The sequence below is a fragment of the Dioscorea cayenensis genome, chromosome 5 (assembly GCF_009730915.1).
Source record: "Dioscorea cayenensis subsp. rotundata cultivar TDr96_F1 chromosome 5, TDr96_F1_v2_PseudoChromosome.rev07_lg8_w22 25.fasta, whole genome shotgun sequence".
Taxonomy (NCBI): Eukaryota; Viridiplantae; Streptophyta; class Magnoliopsida; order Dioscoreales; family Dioscoreaceae; genus Dioscorea; species Dioscorea cayenensis.
The window spans coordinates 18,146,818-18,165,341 of NC_052475.1; the positions used below are offsets into that span (position 1 = coordinate 18,146,818).

The 18,524-nt window shown below is 33.4% G+C and overlaps 2 protein-coding genes across 6 annotated transcripts; one reads left to right on the forward strand and one right to left on the reverse strand.

Moving 5' to 3' along the window:
- Nucleotides 1-1,412: 1,412 nt before the first annotated feature.
- LOC120262483 (putative methylesterase 14, chloroplastic) lies at nucleotides 1,413-5,829 on the forward strand. The gene is made up of 5 exons (XM_039270609.1): nucleotides 1,413-2,194; nucleotides 4,094-4,333; nucleotides 4,413-4,556; nucleotides 4,681-4,815; nucleotides 5,322-5,829. Exons 1-5 carry the CDS (start codon nucleotides 1,937-1,939, stop codon nucleotides 5,589-5,591), a joined length of 1,047 nt encoding a protein of 348 aa, XP_039126543.1. The 5' UTR covers nucleotides 1,413-1,936; the 3' UTR covers nucleotides 5,592-5,829.
- Nucleotides 5,830-7,244: 1,415 nt separating this feature from the next.
- LOC120261232 (regulator of nonsense transcripts UPF3-like) lies at nucleotides 7,245-18,113 on the reverse strand. Of its 5 annotated transcripts, XM_039269026.1 has the most exons (13): nucleotides 17,742-18,113; nucleotides 14,632-14,738; nucleotides 14,230-14,325; nucleotides 13,960-14,058; nucleotides 13,721-13,800; nucleotides 13,270-13,377; nucleotides 11,556-11,703; nucleotides 10,102-10,199; nucleotides 9,572-10,016; nucleotides 9,341-9,493; nucleotides 9,107-9,229; nucleotides 8,946-8,998; nucleotides 7,245-8,188 (listed from the first exon to the last, which is right to left on the reverse strand). In XM_039269026.1, the coding sequence occupies exons 1-11, from the start codon at nucleotides 17,885-17,887 to the stop codon at nucleotides 9,153-9,155; spliced, it is 1,557 nt and encodes a 518-aa protein (XP_039124960.1). In that variant the 5' UTR covers nucleotides 17,888-18,113; the 3' UTR covers nucleotides 7,245-8,188; nucleotides 8,946-8,998; nucleotides 9,107-9,152. The 5 variants fall into 5 exon arrangements, with proteins under 5 accessions (XP_039124960.1, XP_039124959.1, XP_039124958.1 ...); XM_039269025.1 differs by having other exon boundaries at nucleotides 7,245-8,141; nucleotides 9,341-10,016; XM_039269024.1 differs by having other exon boundaries at nucleotides 9,341-10,016.
- Between the last annotated feature and the right edge of the window lie 411 nt (nucleotides 18,114-18,524).

Here is an 18,524-nt window from a genome sequence, read left to right on the forward strand (position 1 = left end):
TAAGCTAATTGTTCATAAAATTTTAAATTTTAACTATTTTGTTAAATTTTTGTCCGTTGTTTGAGATGGACACTATATTACTCCCTAATTAATTGTTGGTTTAGCATCTTGCTCATGAATTAAGAATAATAATAATTTCTCTAAATTTTAGAATACAAATAAATTAAATAACTAAACTAAGTTTTTTTGGAACTAAAATATGCTTCGCTTAACTCTTTTGTTTTACCCATTAATAAATATCTTTCCTTCCTTTTCCAAAATAATTGGCACGCTTTACCACTAATATTTCAATTTAAAATTTTGAAAATCCATGCCTTTTCAATGTACAAAAATTTTTCCCAATAAGATTTTTTAATTGAAAATTATGAATAATTATATTTTCCACCAAAACTTGTTCTATGAAACAAAGTAGGTCCAGCTCAAATTCATTTACTAGCTTCTTAATATTGATGCCTCTGGGAGTTCTGCATTTTGATTACCATCATTACCGTAAAAAATAAATGAATTAAAAGAACAATAATATTTTTAAATCTTATGGTAAATAAAACTTTATTTTTTATCTTATATACCATGAAGATTAATTTTAATTTAAATAAAACTTTATTTTTAATAAAACTCCATTACTATTATTATCAAATTTATTTGCTTTAATTTAAGTAAAACTCTATAACAGGTTAATTTAGCTATAATAACTTTTCCAATATGTGTGTAGATTTCATTAATAAATTTTGGAAAATTAAAATTGCTTTAATGAAAAATTGAATAAGGGATAGAATTGAAAAAAAAAAAAGAATTTTATCTTGATAATATAAAGACCAATTATTTTTGGGAAAAAAAAAATCTTAAATTGACATTAGAATGAAAGGAGTATTCATTTGGTATGAATGCAAAGGCCCCATAACATAAATAAATTTTTATCCTACAAAATGATTGACACCAAATAAATGCAAAAAGCAAAGTTTTACCTATAATTATGATTGAAAGAGATCGAGTTCAAATCTCTTAAATTATAATTTATTTTCTCTATTATTTTTGTGAAAATTTTGTATGACTCTTTTAAAGTTGTATAATGGAGTGTTTATTTTTAAAAGATTAGTTAAGCCATTGTAACTAATGCACTTCTGCAACCACTTGTTTTTTATTTCGTTGCTTTGCTTGTGGACTTTGTCACAAAATAAAAAAATAAAAAAATAAAAAAATAATAAAATAATAATTATTATTATTATTCAATTTTCATTGAAATTAATTTTCAATGGCATAATCATCAATGCATAATGTTCAAGTCATCACATTTGATTAGAATAATACCAACACCCATAATTCCTGATAATGATCTTCAATCAAACAATAAAATGGTCAAATCTGCCAATTAATACCTTATTATTTTAATATCATTAATCAAACAAGCAATAAAAAAACTCAAAAGACTTGGATTGATGCCAAGGACTGCCATTTCCTCTCCATCTTCTTCTTTCTTTTTTTTATTTATTTAATTATGTTTTTTTAATCTCAGAAATTATTCTGCAAAAATAAACTCCAAACAATCACAAACAATGTGTTTTTGTTATTTTGCATATCTCCATTGATTAAAAATTGCATCTTTTCATAATCCCTCCCTTTATTATTATTTTTTTTTTCTGATTTTTTTTTCCATTTATTTTCTTGTAATTTGTATGGATCCATTCTCATTTGGGTGAGTGATTTGGTGAGATCTCAGAAAAATCTCACCTTTTTTTCATTCCCATCTCCAAAATCTCTTCTTTCCAAACCCTAATTTCAGGAATATTTCATCAAAATCCCATCTTTCCTTTTTTTTTTCTTTCCCCCAATCATTCCATATCTCCATCTTGATTCATCCCAAAAGTCAAAACCCTACCTTTACCTCTTCTTCACCTTCCATTTCAACCAAGAAAAGCGGAAAGATTGATTCTTTGCTATGGGAAACACACTGACATGCAAGCCAAAGAAGGATTCAATTGGGGATGGATTGGTTTCAAGGAGCAAGAGGGTTTCAAAGTCCCAAAGGATGTCAGAGGAGGAGCTTCTCCATAGACAAGCTCTGGCTATGGCCTTGCAGCAGCACCAGCTTTCACAGAGGTTTGAGGGCTCCATGTCAAGAAGGATTGGAGGTTCCACCAGCTCCCGGAGACACGCTACCACCATTTCTGAGTCCTTTTCCAACGGCAAACAACAGGTTGATCCAAACTTTCACCTTTCATATATATATATATATATTTTTAGTTCCTTGGCATTGTATTACTGTTTGATTTCTATATTTTGGTGTTACTTGTTCTTTTGTATTTTGCTTCTTGTTTGTGTTGATTGTTTTGTGGATTTTATAGATGGTTTTGCAATGCAGGTAATGGTGATTAGAGTGATTTAATTATTAGATCAATTGTTATGTTAAATAATTGAAGGTGAAGAGTTAATGGTGACCTTTTTGTAGGAAAGATGGTGGGCCTTTGAGCTTTTCTAAATTTTAGAGTTGGAAAAGTGATCACTGTAAACTTCACTGGCACTTTGAGCATGTTGGAGTGAACTAAAAAAAAAAAAGGAAAAAGCTTAAATTGAACTTCGTGTCTGCTTTTTTACTATTTTGAGAAATGGTGATAAGTCAAGTAAAATTGTTGAAAGAATAATTGATTCCCTTGATTGATTAAACAGGTTTAGATAAGTTTTTTGTTTGGAATATATCTTATATCAAAATTGTTAACATTAAGATTCCAATTTGTGTTTTTGTTAGTCATTTATGGGAATATGGCAAACCATGGCTGAAATTTTGATTATATGCAATTAGTGCTATTGAGAAGCTATATTTCTTCATAGTTTAAATATTAATTTGGTTGAAGAAACAGTATCAACTGTGCTCAATAGCTCTAAAAAACAGTATTTGTCATAAACACAGGTGCAAAACATTTGACCTTTAGTGGCCTTTTTAGTGGAAAGATGGTGGGCCTGTGTGCTTTTCTGAATTTTCTTCGAATATGAAAAGCCATCATGGTCAACTTCACCAGCATTGCATGTACAATGGTGCGCGGGATATTCAGTGTGTTGGAGTAAACTGTAGACCTTTAATAAATCAAGTTTGTAGGATTTTTTCTTTTGGGCTAATTAGAGTAGAAACAGTAAGTTAAGCAAAACTGTTGAAAGACCAACCTATTCCTTTTCTTAAATGGGATAAGAAAAAGTTTGTAGCTATTAAAAATTATCTCTTATCTCCAATAGACTTTGGACTAGGACCTAGATACTCTTTGTATTTCGTCAATGACTCCCACGAGTGTTTGATTAGTTATTTATGAGAATTCAATTGAATTATGACTGATTTGTTTATATCCAATTATTTTTTTCTGAGAAGCTGACTTTCTTCATGGCCTAAATACTGATTTTGGTGAAAAAGATATTCAAATTTTAATCCATTTATTATTTTCATGGTTTGGTTGTTGAAATTAAATACTTCAGAACACAAATCATTCAAGAAAAAACCTTCATAAGAGCTAATTCCACTGCAACAGACACAAGATGCCGTTATTTGTAGACAATAACTATCCTGCATCAAACACTAATATATAAGTTATAGTTATGAGAATCTGTTGTACTTAGTGACAAGAGATTGTACAAGCTTGTGCAAGGAAATGTCAATTGAATGCAATTATTTATTGACGCTAAATTCTGACCTGAATTTCAAATGAAGTGCTGCCACTTCACAAACAATAGATCATCTTGTCCAACATGAATCCCTGGTTTGAAAAATTCAGATTTCATCCCAGACAAGTATATTTTGCTCCTGACTTAAACCTATATTTAGGTTTGAATTTTTTATTCCTATTTTGATCTCAGTTTAGCCATTGAATTTAGGCTTTTACAACCAAGCTCTCAGGCCAGTTTACAACCTCTATTGATGTTATTCAGTAATATATACATTTATCTTCGAGCTATATGATTCATGTATCTATTCATTATTGTCATTGTTTGGTTATGATTACACAATTACAGCTTTGATGAAAGATAAATATTTTGTGTGCTTGCACGCTTTTCCTTTAAACCGATGTCTCACCAATATTCATTTTATTACCTCTGAAACTATATTTTCCAGGTCCCTTTATGTCTTGATAATGTTGAAACTAAGAAAATTGTACTCGTGCACGGGGAAGGGTTTGGAGCATGGTGTTGGTATAAAACTATTTCGATGTTGGAGGAAGCCGGACTACATCCTATTGCCGTGGATCTCACTGCATCTGGAATCAATAACACCAATGCAAATGCTGTAGCTTCCCTGGCAGAGTATGCAAAACCGCTCTCAATTTACTTGGCTGACCTTCAAGAAAACGAGAAGGTGAAATTTCCATTCCCCATTTCTGATGTCACTGCTTAGCCACTTTTTAGTGAAATAGTGAACCAGTATAGTGTCACAGGTTATTTTGGTCGGCCATAGCTGCGCCGGTGCAAGCATATCATATGCGATGGAACATTACCCGAATAAGATTGCAAAAGCTGTATTTCTTACTGCAACAATGGTTTTGGATGGCCAAACACCTTTTGATATATTTGCTGAGGAAGTAAGTCTATTTATTCATCATGTGATTCCATTTATGCCAGAGTAAATCAAAACTTATATTTTTAACTTTTTGTTTGGATAATTTTCTTTTATTATTCCCTGAATTTGGTTGTCTATATTTACAGTTAGCATCTGCGGAAGCTTTCATGAAAGAGTCACAATTTTTATTATATGGTAATGGTAAAGATAAACCTCCCTCTGGTCTTTTGTTCGACAAACAACAATTAAAGGTTCTCTATTTCAACCAAAGCCCGCCCAAGGTATGGTCACAATATTATCAAATTTGCGAGCTTCTTTCTGAAATGGTTCACCAAAATTTAGAGCTAAGATGATTGTCTGACATGTAGCAGATTTCTCTTCGCTGCTTAAAAACGTGAAACATTGTTTTACGAGTTTTTGATAGGACGCTCTTCAGTGTACCACTAATCCTGTCCTGATTTACTGTAAAAATAAATTTCCGATATGGCGTTTAAATTGTTTGATGAGTCAGTTACAGATAGTTCATCTTTAGTCTTTGTTTTCTTCTTTAATCATAGAACCGAATTCTTTGTTAATCGTTGAAAATCATATTTATTCCTATATCAGTTAATGGCTTGTCTCTTGCTTGATCAATGTCGCAACATTTCAATGAACATAAACCTGCTGAAAGAGTTTCATAACTTTTGTAATTTTGGCTCATTGATGTCTTCTGCTCAGTACTGAATTTTAGCTCAATAGTAAATATTTGTAAAGTGATCAATTTATTTTGCTTATAATTGGTGTGCAGGATATTGCATTGGCAACTGTTTCAATGAGACCGATGCCTCTCGCGCCGATAATGGAGAAGCTACATCTTACAAGAGAAAATTACGGCTCTGTGCGCAAATACTTCATTCAAACACTGGACGACCGAATGCTCTCTCCGGACATCCAAGAGAAGTTGGTGCGCGAAAACCCGCCCACCGGAGTGTACAAAATCAAAGGCAGTGATCATTGTCCTTTCTTCTCGAAACCACAATCGCTGAACAAGATTTTACTGGAGATCACTCAAATTTGAGCAGTCAAAAGGTTCAGTGTTCACAATTAAGGTTGTAGATAGCAGGGAGTAAAGCAGGATGAGCTCATGGAATACATTTAATTTAATTTAATTTATTATTTTTTAAAAAAAAATGGTTAGGAACTTGTTCTGTTAGGTATGTTTCTATGAGTTTTTTTTTTTTTTGGTTGAGTCCTTTAAAAGATTGAAACTAGTAGGTATCCTTTCAATGTCAAGATAATTATTAGGTTTTTTGGTATATATTGTTCTTGAACATATATTTTTGAAAATAGTGCAATGGCAAACGTACCCTAATAAATCATGGATGAAGTTTAACATTAGTTTATGTGCCCAATAAACCATGAATAATTACACAAATACTACCCACATAATTAAGATAGCTATCCAGACAAGCCACTGAGGAAGAAAATGAAGGATAATTTTGTCATTTCCAAAATCACGAAAATTCTGCGCTACGGCAACCTAGAGGGCATATTACAAAATTTTTTTTAAGGATATCCAGCTAACCAGCTTTTCTTACCTTTTTTTTTTTTTTAAATAATAAGAATAATAAGACCTGTTTGGATGGGCCAGAATTATGACATAATCAGTATAATATGTCATAATTTGATATTTTCTAAAAATTATACCATAATGGCTGTTTGGGTTCTTATTTTAGAATATAAAATTATGGCATAATATAGGCATTATGGCATAAAAAAATATTCCACTTCTAGTGGAATTTTTTTTTATTGTAAAAAATCTCTCTTTTGATTTAGCAATCAGCTACCAATCCACCGGTGGCTCGGCCAGCCTCCGGCCGGCGGTCCAACCGGCCTCTGACGACCGGTCATCGGTCCATCGACGGTCCGATCACCGGTCCACCGGCCTCCGATGACACGTCGGCGATCCACCGGTGGTCCAGCAGGCTTCCAGCAACTGGTCACTGGTCCACCAGCCTCCGGTGATACGCCGGCGATACACTAGTGGTATGCCTGGCTAGCCTCCGATGACACACTAGCAATCCACCAGTGCTCCAACTGACCTCCGACGACCGGCCACAGGTCCACTGGTGGTCTAGTTGCCGATCGGATCGATCTTCATAATTTTTTTTATTTTGATAACCAAACACTCATTCTGTAGGAATAAAATATACTATAATTTCTGTAATAATCACTTGCACTTTCTACATAATAAAATTATGTCATATTTTTTTATTTTGCAGCCAAACAGGCCTTAAGAATTTCAATCATGTTAATTTAATCAAAATATACACTAATTGGGTTTGTTCTCATTGTATTTTTAATTGTATTTATTAATGAAGAATAGCCCTTTTCCTAAATTTTTAATATTATAAAAAATAAAAAATAAACAACTATTAATAAGCATCTCCAATCAACCAATTGATTTTAAAATATTCATATATCACAAAATAATAATAATTTAAATTAAAACACGTTATTCTTTATTGCTGAAAAGAACCTCAGACCACTGAAACCAATGACAATACTAAAAATCTCCATATATATATATATATATATATATACACACGTTTCCAATTAAATAAAAATTTCAATTTGGCATTTACTACCAGTGCCTAGCGTGCAATATATATATATATATATATATATATATATAATCATTTCACCCCCATTACCCACAAGGACAACTAAAGATAAAATGATCTTTGAACAATGACACACTATTCACCAAAGCATATCATAACAAGCATCTACATCTATCCAGACAAGTGAACAACATATTATATGTATTCCAAACATCTGAATGCTTCAATCATAAGATATATGTAAATCAAGGAAACATAATAAGTTCATCCACAAGAGAAAACTCACTCATTTCCAGCTATTTTTCCACATCTTCTCCAGCAAACTGGTTGGCAATGGCAATGCAATGCAAAGCAAAGCAGCCAACCCTGTAGAAAAGGGAACTCCCATATTTCTCTTCTATGCTCACTACAAAACCAGCCCTTATTTAAATGAGAAGAAGCTAGCACTGTTAAATATGGCTTCTAAGCCTATCGACATTGGGAGGACTGAATCACTCACCTTCTTCCGCATATATCTACAATCCTACTAACATAGTGACCTAAAGAAGATGGCCTTGAACAATTAGAAAAGTCGAGAACCATATGGGTTGAGCTATCTTTCTTCGCTGTGTATTACTTAAACAGAACTGCATGACGAGAATTTCTCCCAAGAGCCGTTGTCCTAATATCAGTGCAAAGTAGCTTGCCACATAGGTTGACTATGTTTCCGGCTGAAACAGCTTCTCTTTGAAGCAAGACCATGCTTTCTCGAGCATAAGTTACTAGAAGACTACTTACTAGCTCTTTTTGACTTGTAAAACATAGAGGATCACTTGACCGTCCACAGGTAACAAACAGTCATACTGCAAATGAGGTAGATCACTCCTTCAATTTGTGAAGAAAATGATTATGGCGTATTGCACGGCTTGAACACCAGTAAGTTTTGATTTCAGGATCAGAAATGGATCCTTGAGTGATAAGAACACCAACCACCAGACTAAATTATCACCGCCTTTTGATAATAGCTGCAGCATAAAGCAATCCCCATGGTTTGGTGTAAGAGTACTGTTAGCTGCCAGAACAAAAGCAATGGTTTCAGGTCCTGATATAATGCCTAACCTGTTACATTTGCTTGAATATTACTTTTATGATTTTTGTTCATAATGGGAGTAAAGTATTTTAAGAGAGTTCAATTCTACATTTGGTTACTGTCAACCATATGTAAAGAGATTGATTTGTAAGTATGCATTTGGCATTAATGAGAACTTATTAGTGTGTTCAACCATGCATGTGTTCAAAAATGATTGTCATTCAATAAACAAAACTATAACAAGCTAGCAGATGTGAAGTAGCATTTCTCAGTACAATGTCCCAAGGCTCAAAGTTGAAATAAATGCATGTTGCCAATAATTTATCTGACACAGTATGTCATACAAAGTAACAAGGCTGCAAGACACCTCAAATCGCAATGGCTACAGAATTTTTCTATGAGAAACTATCTGACTGCCCAGTCTACCATTTCTAGAAGCAGAGGACCAATACATAGAAATTGCCAGAATAATATACAAGAAAAAAATTGGCTACAGTGGGTGAATAAAAACAGGATTCTAAAGGGAAGGAAAATCATCCTTTTCTGAACAATGTAATAGCATAAAGCATCAATTAGTTTGTTTAAGCTGTAATAGTATACACAATTGATTCTTTATTGTCAGCACTCACTATTGAGCAAGAAAAAACTTACTAGATCCTCAATCAGCATCACCCATTTTATTTCAGATTTCAGTGAATATTGGCATAGAGAGAATTAATTCACAAGAAAAGAGACTTACCATCTGTAACATAACTATGAGGCAGAACCTGACTTCTGTACCCAAACCTGCCTCTGTAAACGTGGGAGGAGTTGATAAACGGGAAAAATAAGATCCATAATGAGCTTAGCAAAGCACATGCACTAACAAATGAAAAAATGTATCTATAAATCATAGTTCACCTCATGGTAACCATATCCGCCAGAACCTCTCTTGGAGGGTTTTCCATCAGACCAGTTCGAAATGACCATCAGCTTCAGTCAGACCATGAGCAGGTCCTCGGCGGCCAACATGCCCATATGAACCTATGAAAATGACGAAAAAAGCTTTCAATCACTAGATCAAGTATACAAAAAGGACAAAATGATAATATCAGGAAATTCAGAAGCATTGCACAATCAAGTACACATGCTAACCATTTTCTATTGGAGAAGAACTAGCCCGTCCACCTACAGAACTTTTAGATTCTAAATTTCTACTTAAATTGGGCATATCATGGTTCATCACTCCAGGATCAAGGGTGTTGTTCTCCCGCTGACTTCCATTCTCACCATCTCCAATGGGGGTGCCTGTTGATTGCTGGCAAATCAATACACCTTCTAAGGAATCTAATGAAGTATTTGCATAAACTTGAGTTTCATCACTTCCATGAGACATATCTGGGCGACGAAGAGTCCAAACACCACGGTCAGGTCTATCTTTATTTCTCATGCGTTTATCCTTCTTTTCACTTGTGAATGCAGAACCATGCAGATCATTCAAACCAACTTTGTCATCTACATGCCTTTTGCCATCAGTGTCTGCAGCAGATGCAATTGATATACTATTAGGGTTGGAATCCTTTAGAAACAAACAGCTACTGGGAGGCCGAGGCAGATGCTTTTCCTTCTCCAAGTTTAGTGCCAGAGTTTGCTGCTCAGACTGGGGTGGGGGGTTATATAACTGGCCTTGACGCCCTTCTTTGTTAGAGAGAATGCTTCTAATAATTCTTCCACTAGCTTCATGGTGTTGACTACGTTTAGAAGCAGTTAGACTAGGTCCATTTCTCACTGAAGATGTTGAATTCTGCTGCTGCAATGAGCTGTCACTCGCCTGTGGAAACAAATAGTAATCCAATAATGGCAAAAGATGAGGTAACATATCAGCAGTCAATGAAAATTAGCAACTACTTGCTCACATGAGAAGTATCCCTCTCCTTCCCTTTCAAGAGCACAAATCGCTTCCCAATTTTGACTACTCCAGATGCAAGGGCACTTGTTTCACTTGAGCCATTAACTATAATGCAAAAACAATTAAAGTTTAAAGATTATACTTGAATAGAACCCAGAATCTGCATGATGAAGTGGAGCCTGCTATTCTAGCAAAACTAGGAAGCCAAAAATCATGATTAGGAGGCGCCTATTTAAGATTGTTGTAGATAATAACAACAGCCCCTTATTGCAGGAAGCATTTAGTATATTTGACACCATGAATTTTTATATTTATAAAAAAAAAAAATACAAGCCCATGACTCCTGTATAAGCTTGCTAAGAAAAATTATCCAACCTCCAAAGGCAAACAAACATAGTTTGCCAATAAATGCTAAAGAAGCAGTGCCAGCAATCAAAAAGAAAAAAGGTATTTGAAAGAAAAAAAATTGGCATAGTCCTGTTGATAAAACAGTACAAAACCTGAAGTGAATATGATAACTAAGAAGAGCTGGTTACCCTCAATGGTCGATCTCAAAACTGCTGCTATATACTCATTAGTTTGTAATCATCAAATTTCTAAAATAAACTTTTGCACTTAGTCAATGGTCAAGAAAATAGACAAATTCCTCTATATTTTAATAAACCGAAGGAAAAAAACCTCTCAATTCCATGCTAATGACAATGCCCTTCTCAAACTTATAAAATAATGAATTAAGTACAGACTGAATTGCATTCCCGGAACCAAAACTCCTATACTGTATATGCTTCTTATGGTAGCCTATACATAAACACAGTTTTCCTCCAAAGAACACTATTCCGAGCTCTTGATCTTAGACCATACTAAAATTTTCTAGATAGAATTAAGAATGATGATGACACCAAGGAGACATACATGAGCATAGACCACATTATGTGAAACATTGCAGGAGACATTAAACAAAAGCAAGGGAACTAAAAGGACCACACACGTAACAGACCTGTCATATATACTATATGTCAAAAAAGCAGCAAAGCCCCAAAACAACGTACACCAACATTAAAACATACTAACTGACAGAGCACTAACCGTGCCATTTGTAAGTCATCAACACCACTATCATCAATGATCTAACCACTAAAATATTAAATATACTTTATAAAGCTTGAATACCGCTATTCAATTGTTACAGCACAAAGAGTATGTTAATCCATATATAAGGTCTATAACATGTAGAAAGAGCAACTGACCCAAATTGGCTCATCTCCCACCACCTACCACACACCACACCCTTTTAATTAGAAAATGAACTAAAAAATACTAAACACTGAAGTTGTAATTCCAACACAAAGATGACAAGAAGGGCATGTTCAAAATGAATGCCTAAAAAATTCCAATATGTGGTTTCAAATTTGTTATCCAAAGAAAGTGCAAAAGACATTGAGAATGGTAGCCTAGGAATACCATTTTCTTCATCAATCACTTCTGTTCCTCTTGCGGAAGATGAAATACCAGGTATGTCAAAATTTTGTTTGCTTTCTTTTCTAGAAACTAAAATATATGCTGATTTGTCCTTTCCGCGTGCAGGCTTTGTACTGTCCCTCACAACATACTGCAAATCAAGCAGGAAAAAAAACACTAGTTTATATCTATTCACTATAATTAGTGATAACAGCAAGCAGTAAATTTGTGAAGAAAAAAACTGGAGAGTGAAAAGAACCAGACATGCATGGTATCAATCCACATTACGAGACCACACATATTACTCAAACTAAAGAAAAGTTTGCAGCTCTTAAAATAAATGGACTGCATAAAATGTCTACATTGATATTTATTTCGTTATGAATTTAATTAAAATAACCAGGTAACAGTTTGGAGCCAAAGGTCATGTCTGGTTCAACATTAGCTAAACACAATTTTGAGGATTGAGGATGATTTTGACTCATTATACCTAATTTTATTCTTATTCTAAATGGGGTTTTGTTAGGATGGGAAGGAACTCAATACATAAGGTCATGTCTGGTTCAACATTAGCTAAACACAATTTGAGGATTGAGGATGATTTTGACACAATATACCTAATTTTATTCTTATTCTAAATGGAGTTTTGTTAGGATGGGAAGGAACTCAATACATACTATTGCTGATTCCAAAATCACAAATATGGAACTTATGTTTGGATGGATACTTGTGGACAGGTAGAATAAGTAGGAGTACAAAAATACCACAAAAGTGGCCCTCAAAATTTACATTGCACATGAATCGCTCTTGCTTTGTGTTATAACTAGTTGCTAATTAGCATCTAAGTTCTGATTGGCCTTAATATTATAATTACAGTATTGAATAGTTTTATATGAGTAATAACATAATAGACGATTGAATATAAAATAGTGACTAAAAATAATGTATCACATCGTAAGTTTTTGGCGGCTGACTTTTAAATATTCCTATATTAATCAATCGGTGATTACATATTAATTAGAGTAAATATACTCCAAATATCAATCGGAGACAGATTAATGCAGTAAAAGTGATTAAGGATGATTATGCTGTGGATAATTTCTACCAGGCTCAGGTTGGTAGTCAGCTATTAGCACCCAGCCTGTAATTCTATTAACTTGCTTGAGGCTTCATAAATACCAATAAAATAAAAAAGAATAAAAAAAGGAAGAATAAAATGATGAACCTATCAACTTAAAGAAGATAATTACTTTATTACAAAATGATATCAAATAACAATGGAAAGAGAGTAGTCAATAAGCCAGGGGAAAAAAAGAATTTAACAAATGCATCCAAGAAAACCAATCAGGTATTTATAACCTAGATCATGAATGCTCAATCTCTGCTGGGAGTAGTACAATTCTAGCGAACTAATAATCTAACTAAATAGAACATAGCAATACCTTAAGGTTACCAATCAAGTTGACACTCTAAGAAACATAACACTCTGGGCAAGTACTGACCACAAAAACGACGAGAAATCTTCCTAAAAGTTCAGGGATTATTAAAACCATATCAGATTTAGTAATCATTCCACATTCTTTTCTTTCAAGGTGAGAAAGCACATAGTTTTAGCTAAGCACAAAGCATACAATACTCTATAGAAACAAAATAAAACAAATAAAATTCAGCCACATTTTAACCCTTCACCAAAGGCCAATAAAGAATAAGACAATACCATCGATGCAGAAAGTTTTTTCTTTTCAGTAGCTCTTTTGGAAGGACTAGAGGTGCCAACAGAAGCTCCCACAATTCTTCTCCCAAGTTTCCCATTGACAGATGCTCTCTGGTTCAAATCATAAAATGAATTCAGGATATACCACAAGAACATTCATTAATTAAAGGAATGAGATTATTTGAGAGTTTATTTTTCGAAAAAGAAAATTAATTTGCATGAGAACCCTTGAAAAACAAGCTTTCATTCACAAGCAAACAAAAAATAATATTGCAAACTGCTTTTTACAATTTTGAAATTTAGCCAGAGACATCCATCGATACCCAAGAAACAAATCACAGCAACAAAGAACCACCCAATTAAAAGAAGATATTCTTAAAAGGTACATCTTATCTGTAAAAAAAATAACAAAAATACCATTTAGAGACGTTTCAGCAAAAACCAGAAACGATACCTGAGACCCAATCTTTGCTGCCCTCTTCTGTCGAACAAAATCCATTAGTGGAGTCACTATAAGTGCTTCCTTTATACCACCTAGAAAACCAGTAAAGTCAAGCATATTAAACTTCATGCTAATATTCTTAAAAAATAAAATAAAATAAATAAATAAATAAAATCTGAACAATCAATCTTAAATATTCTGTTCACTTATAGGTTAATGTGCATGGGAGCTTCAAAAGAACCACATCTAACCAGCTCTTTCTGCTTCTTTCCTTTCCAATTGAACTTCTGCACTCGGAAGATTCACAACAGGTTTTGCAAGAAGCTCAAGAAACTCCAGATATTCAGGATCTATGTTACAATTAATCAAAAGAGAACATGAGCACAAAAATAATAATAATAATAATAATAATAATAATAGTGATGATGATGATGATGATAATAATAATCATAATAAATCTAACAGGTTGCAAAATCTAATGTTAAGTTTATAATTGAACAAAAATCAAAAGAAATAAATACCCTTGAATATAGAGGCTTCACGACCATCCCTCTTAAACCATGCCTTTGGAGCACGTTGTGATGGTGCATATTCTACAAGAACCTTAAACTGAGCACCTGGATAAGAATTAAAGAAAAACTAAATCTTACTTCTACTTATCAATCCAACCAAAGCTTGCCACAGATAAAATCCAAAAGCTAGTATCTCAGCAGGATTTCAGTAAGAAAACAATTAAAGATAAAGCACAAATAAAAAACAAAAGCATAATTTTAGAGTTGCCACAGAAAATCTCTAGACTAAACGAATTAATGCAGAAACAAATAATCAAAATCCACAACAAAAACATTTAGGCTGTTCATTGCACTTGCAAATTTCAACACTTCGGTGGTTAGAGGAACATCAAATGGATTCAGTAACAGTACCCTTTTCATTAACAAAGATGTGACCATCAAAATATTCAGCAAATTCAACCACATCTTCTGGGTTGGTGAAGTCAATATATGCTCGAGAATAGCGCTGACTTTTATGGCTGCAAAAGAAATAACAATTAGCCATGCATGTAAATGGATTGCCTACAGATTGTGCCACCCTGCTAAAATCAACCATGAGAAATTAGTCAACCAGAAGCTAATTGCTTGTGCTTATTTTACTCAATGAACTTAATAGTGTTTATTACTCTTCCATGAAGCTCAAAGGATATGCTTGAAATAAGAAATTAATGGTAAATGATAGCTTTAGTAAACATCAATTCCGTGGCTTAGAAACCCAAAAACAAGAAAACAAAGAAACAGGGTTATAAAAAATTCAAATGCTCTTTGTGTGCAGAGATGATGCTTAGATCACTGCACCAGCCATAAACGCGTGTATGGCTACGAATTAGAGTACATACGCACAAGACAAGATCCTGGCAATGAAAGGGAGTAACATTTAGCATCCATTGCTTCTTCTAATTCATTTTCTACACTCTCTTTTCCCAGCTTGGTTATCAACATATTCTTCCATCTCCCTTCTATGGCCTTGTTCTTTTTAATTAGCATCCAGGGTAGATGAGTTCTTACTGTTGTTACATCTCTCTTTCAGAAAAGGATCCATTGAGCAACACCTTAGAGGAGAATAGATTCTTTTATCATTCCTTTAATCTGTCGCATAAAATTTGATCAGATCTGCTATCTGCTATTTTTTACAAGATTTTGTTAATACCTAAGACTTTTTCAGCCATAAAACCTATTCAACTCTATTTCTTTGATCAGTGTGCCTGTTATCTTTCCAATAATATACAAGCCACATTTACAATGAAGAAGACTTTATTGACAGAACAATCTCCACCTCTTTCTTGTCATTATTTTGCTAATTCAAACTAGCCATTGTTTTTCCATGCAACTGTATTTCTATCTAGTATAAGGCTGAGTCTTAAACAGGGTTGTCATTTGCACTTGTGTACATTATAATTGTCACACTCATCCTTCTTCACAATCTAAATGGTTTTAGTTTTTACTGGCAACTGCTGATAATGCTTTTAGGCTTGATTTGAATGAAACATCAATTTTCAATTTTGATTCTACCATAGAATTGCACCGGCAAAGACACCCACATAGACATCCCTATGTATCCTACAGGCTAGCGTGTCTGGTGTAAAGGGACATGACCAACACCCTTTTATATAAAATATTATAACTATTTTAGAAAGGAAAAACTTAAGCTTATGAAGTTTTAAATTAATATAAAATATTATACAATTATACCTTGCATTTTAAAATTCTATATTAAAAATATTTTATATAAAAATGACACAAATTGACAAAATGTGATTAAAAAAATGCCAACTTGACCAAAACAATTTGGTTTTGACTTGAACCAAAATTGACTCCAAAGCATGAGAAACATAACACAACATCATTCGTGTCTTGTCCAAACAGGACCACAACATAATAATAATAATAATATCCTAGTTTTAGGAGGAAGAAACTTCCTTATGGTATGAACTTCAAGGCCTCCTTTTGTGAAATCAATAACAATAAGAGGTTGCTTTTAATGTACTTCAAAATGCATAAACCATGTATTCATAGGGCATTTCTTTTGCTCCACAATTGTATCCTTGAATTCTAAGAAGCTTTCAACCATGAGTCAGTCATATTGCCTTCTTTCAATCATGAGGTCATGGGATCTTTTCCTTGGCATCAATTCCATTTACATTAGGCAAATAGAATAAAGCACTTAAAAGGTTCAATTTATCCCGTAAATAGGGTTTTAAGTTAAATCTAGAACATCAAGTTCTAGAACAAGAACTAGTTCACCACCTAAAGTTCTTTTATGCACAAATTCATAAGGTGGACAATATAGTGTTTCCACATGGTCCTTTTTTCCCCACCTTATATTAAGAAATGGGCTTGCAATATATGTAAATACGTTCCAAAAGGTACTAATTGGCTTATATATTTATAAACAGAGAAGGAGGAGAAATAATACAAGAAATTCAAAGTATGCTGAATGTTGTATTTTAGTGCTACCAAGTATAACATAAAATAGTTTGATAATATTCCAAACCATCAAAAAAATATAATTTGTTGCAGTGTTACACATTTTCCTTTACTATTTCCTCACCAAATCTTGATAGGTCATTAATATTTTCAAGTAATATTTTTCCCTCATTAGGCTCCCATAATTCCGATGGTATCACCTGAATAAAGATTTCATCTACCACTTCATCCTTCACATAACGCTTTAAGAAAAGCATCCACCAAAATCCATTTCAACTTTTAATCAACTTTAATACATGAAATGTTAATTGACATATGTGATCATTTAAAAATTAGGTAAACCACAATATTGCACCCACTTGGTGTCTAAATTATACATTTCTTCATTTTTACAAAAAGATATAGGCAATCATTTAAAAGAAATGTTTTAGCAAACCCACATAGTTAGCTCTACCTTTAACATGTGAAACTAATTGTATCTATAAAAAACTAAAAATTAGCATTGCTTAAAAGGAGAAGTTACAAAAAAAAAAGGTATAATAGTTCAAAGACGAGGGTAAAACAAGGATGACTCAATAGAACACCACATGAAAACATCATACAAGTACAGTGGAATAACTCACTGATTAGCGTCTGTCGATATCATCAAACTACATAAATCAAATGGACAGGACCTTACTTCACACTTCGCATATTTTCCCAAGAATTAGACTACCACTAACTGATCTGATCCATGACAACGAACTGCCAAAGAATAAGAATTCACCACAATGGCCCATAATTTGAATGAACAAGCTTGCAAAAAAAGAAACAACACTTTCCCCAACAATCGCTACAGATGAAATCCACCCCCACAGACCAAACCGAGTAAATATAATATCTCTGGTGACTAAATACGCAAATTTGAAATTATCACAACAATGCCTACACAATGTCATTAAAATAAAACGTAAATTCAAAACTTTTGGAAAAAAAAAACAACAAAAATTTCAATGAAGACCAAAGAACCAAAGAAAAGAGAATTACAAAATAAATCAGAGATGGAAAACCCTAACCTGGTCTTCCCAGGGCGGAATGAGGCCCACTTATATCTGCCGGCAAACCTAGCATCGATCTGGTCCATAAGCGCCGACGGGGAGATCGCCGGCGGCAGGTGCCGAAGCACAGCCTTCGTCCTCTCGAGTGGATCCTTCATATGCATGCCCTCCTTCCAAGAAAGCTACAAGGAGAGAAATTCCACCGAAATCCAAGAAATCACTGAGAAATCACATCATCTCCTTGCCGATTCCAATCGCCTGGTGAGTTTAGGGTTAGGGTTTGGAGGCTAATTAGGGTTTGGAACGGAAGCCGTTGAAGATGGAGTGAGAACAGTGGAGCAGAGGGAACGCAGAAAGGACGAAGAAGAACAAATAACGATATTGAAGAGAGAAACCAAGAAAAACCAAAATGCAATATATAATTATTTTTCAACATATAAATATTTATTAATTAAAAGAAATAATTAAAAATGTATTATTATAAATTAATTTAAAATAATTATATTTTTACAAAAATTGGTTTTTCATTTAATTTTTCCGGCATGTCAGCGTGTATGTCATTTTTTTTATAAATAATTAATTTTTTTTATTATATCTCAAAAACCTTAGACTGTAAATCATATGCGATACGATGTTGTTTATTGTTTAGGGTTTAGATTTATAGAATTTTAAGTATAGAATTTTATGGTATTTTGGGCTTAAGGTTTTAGAGGTTAGATAGAGTTTTATAATGTTTTATAATTTTTAGAATTAAAATATTTATACCGTTTGAATTTGAAGTTTATGGGAGAAAAAATGACA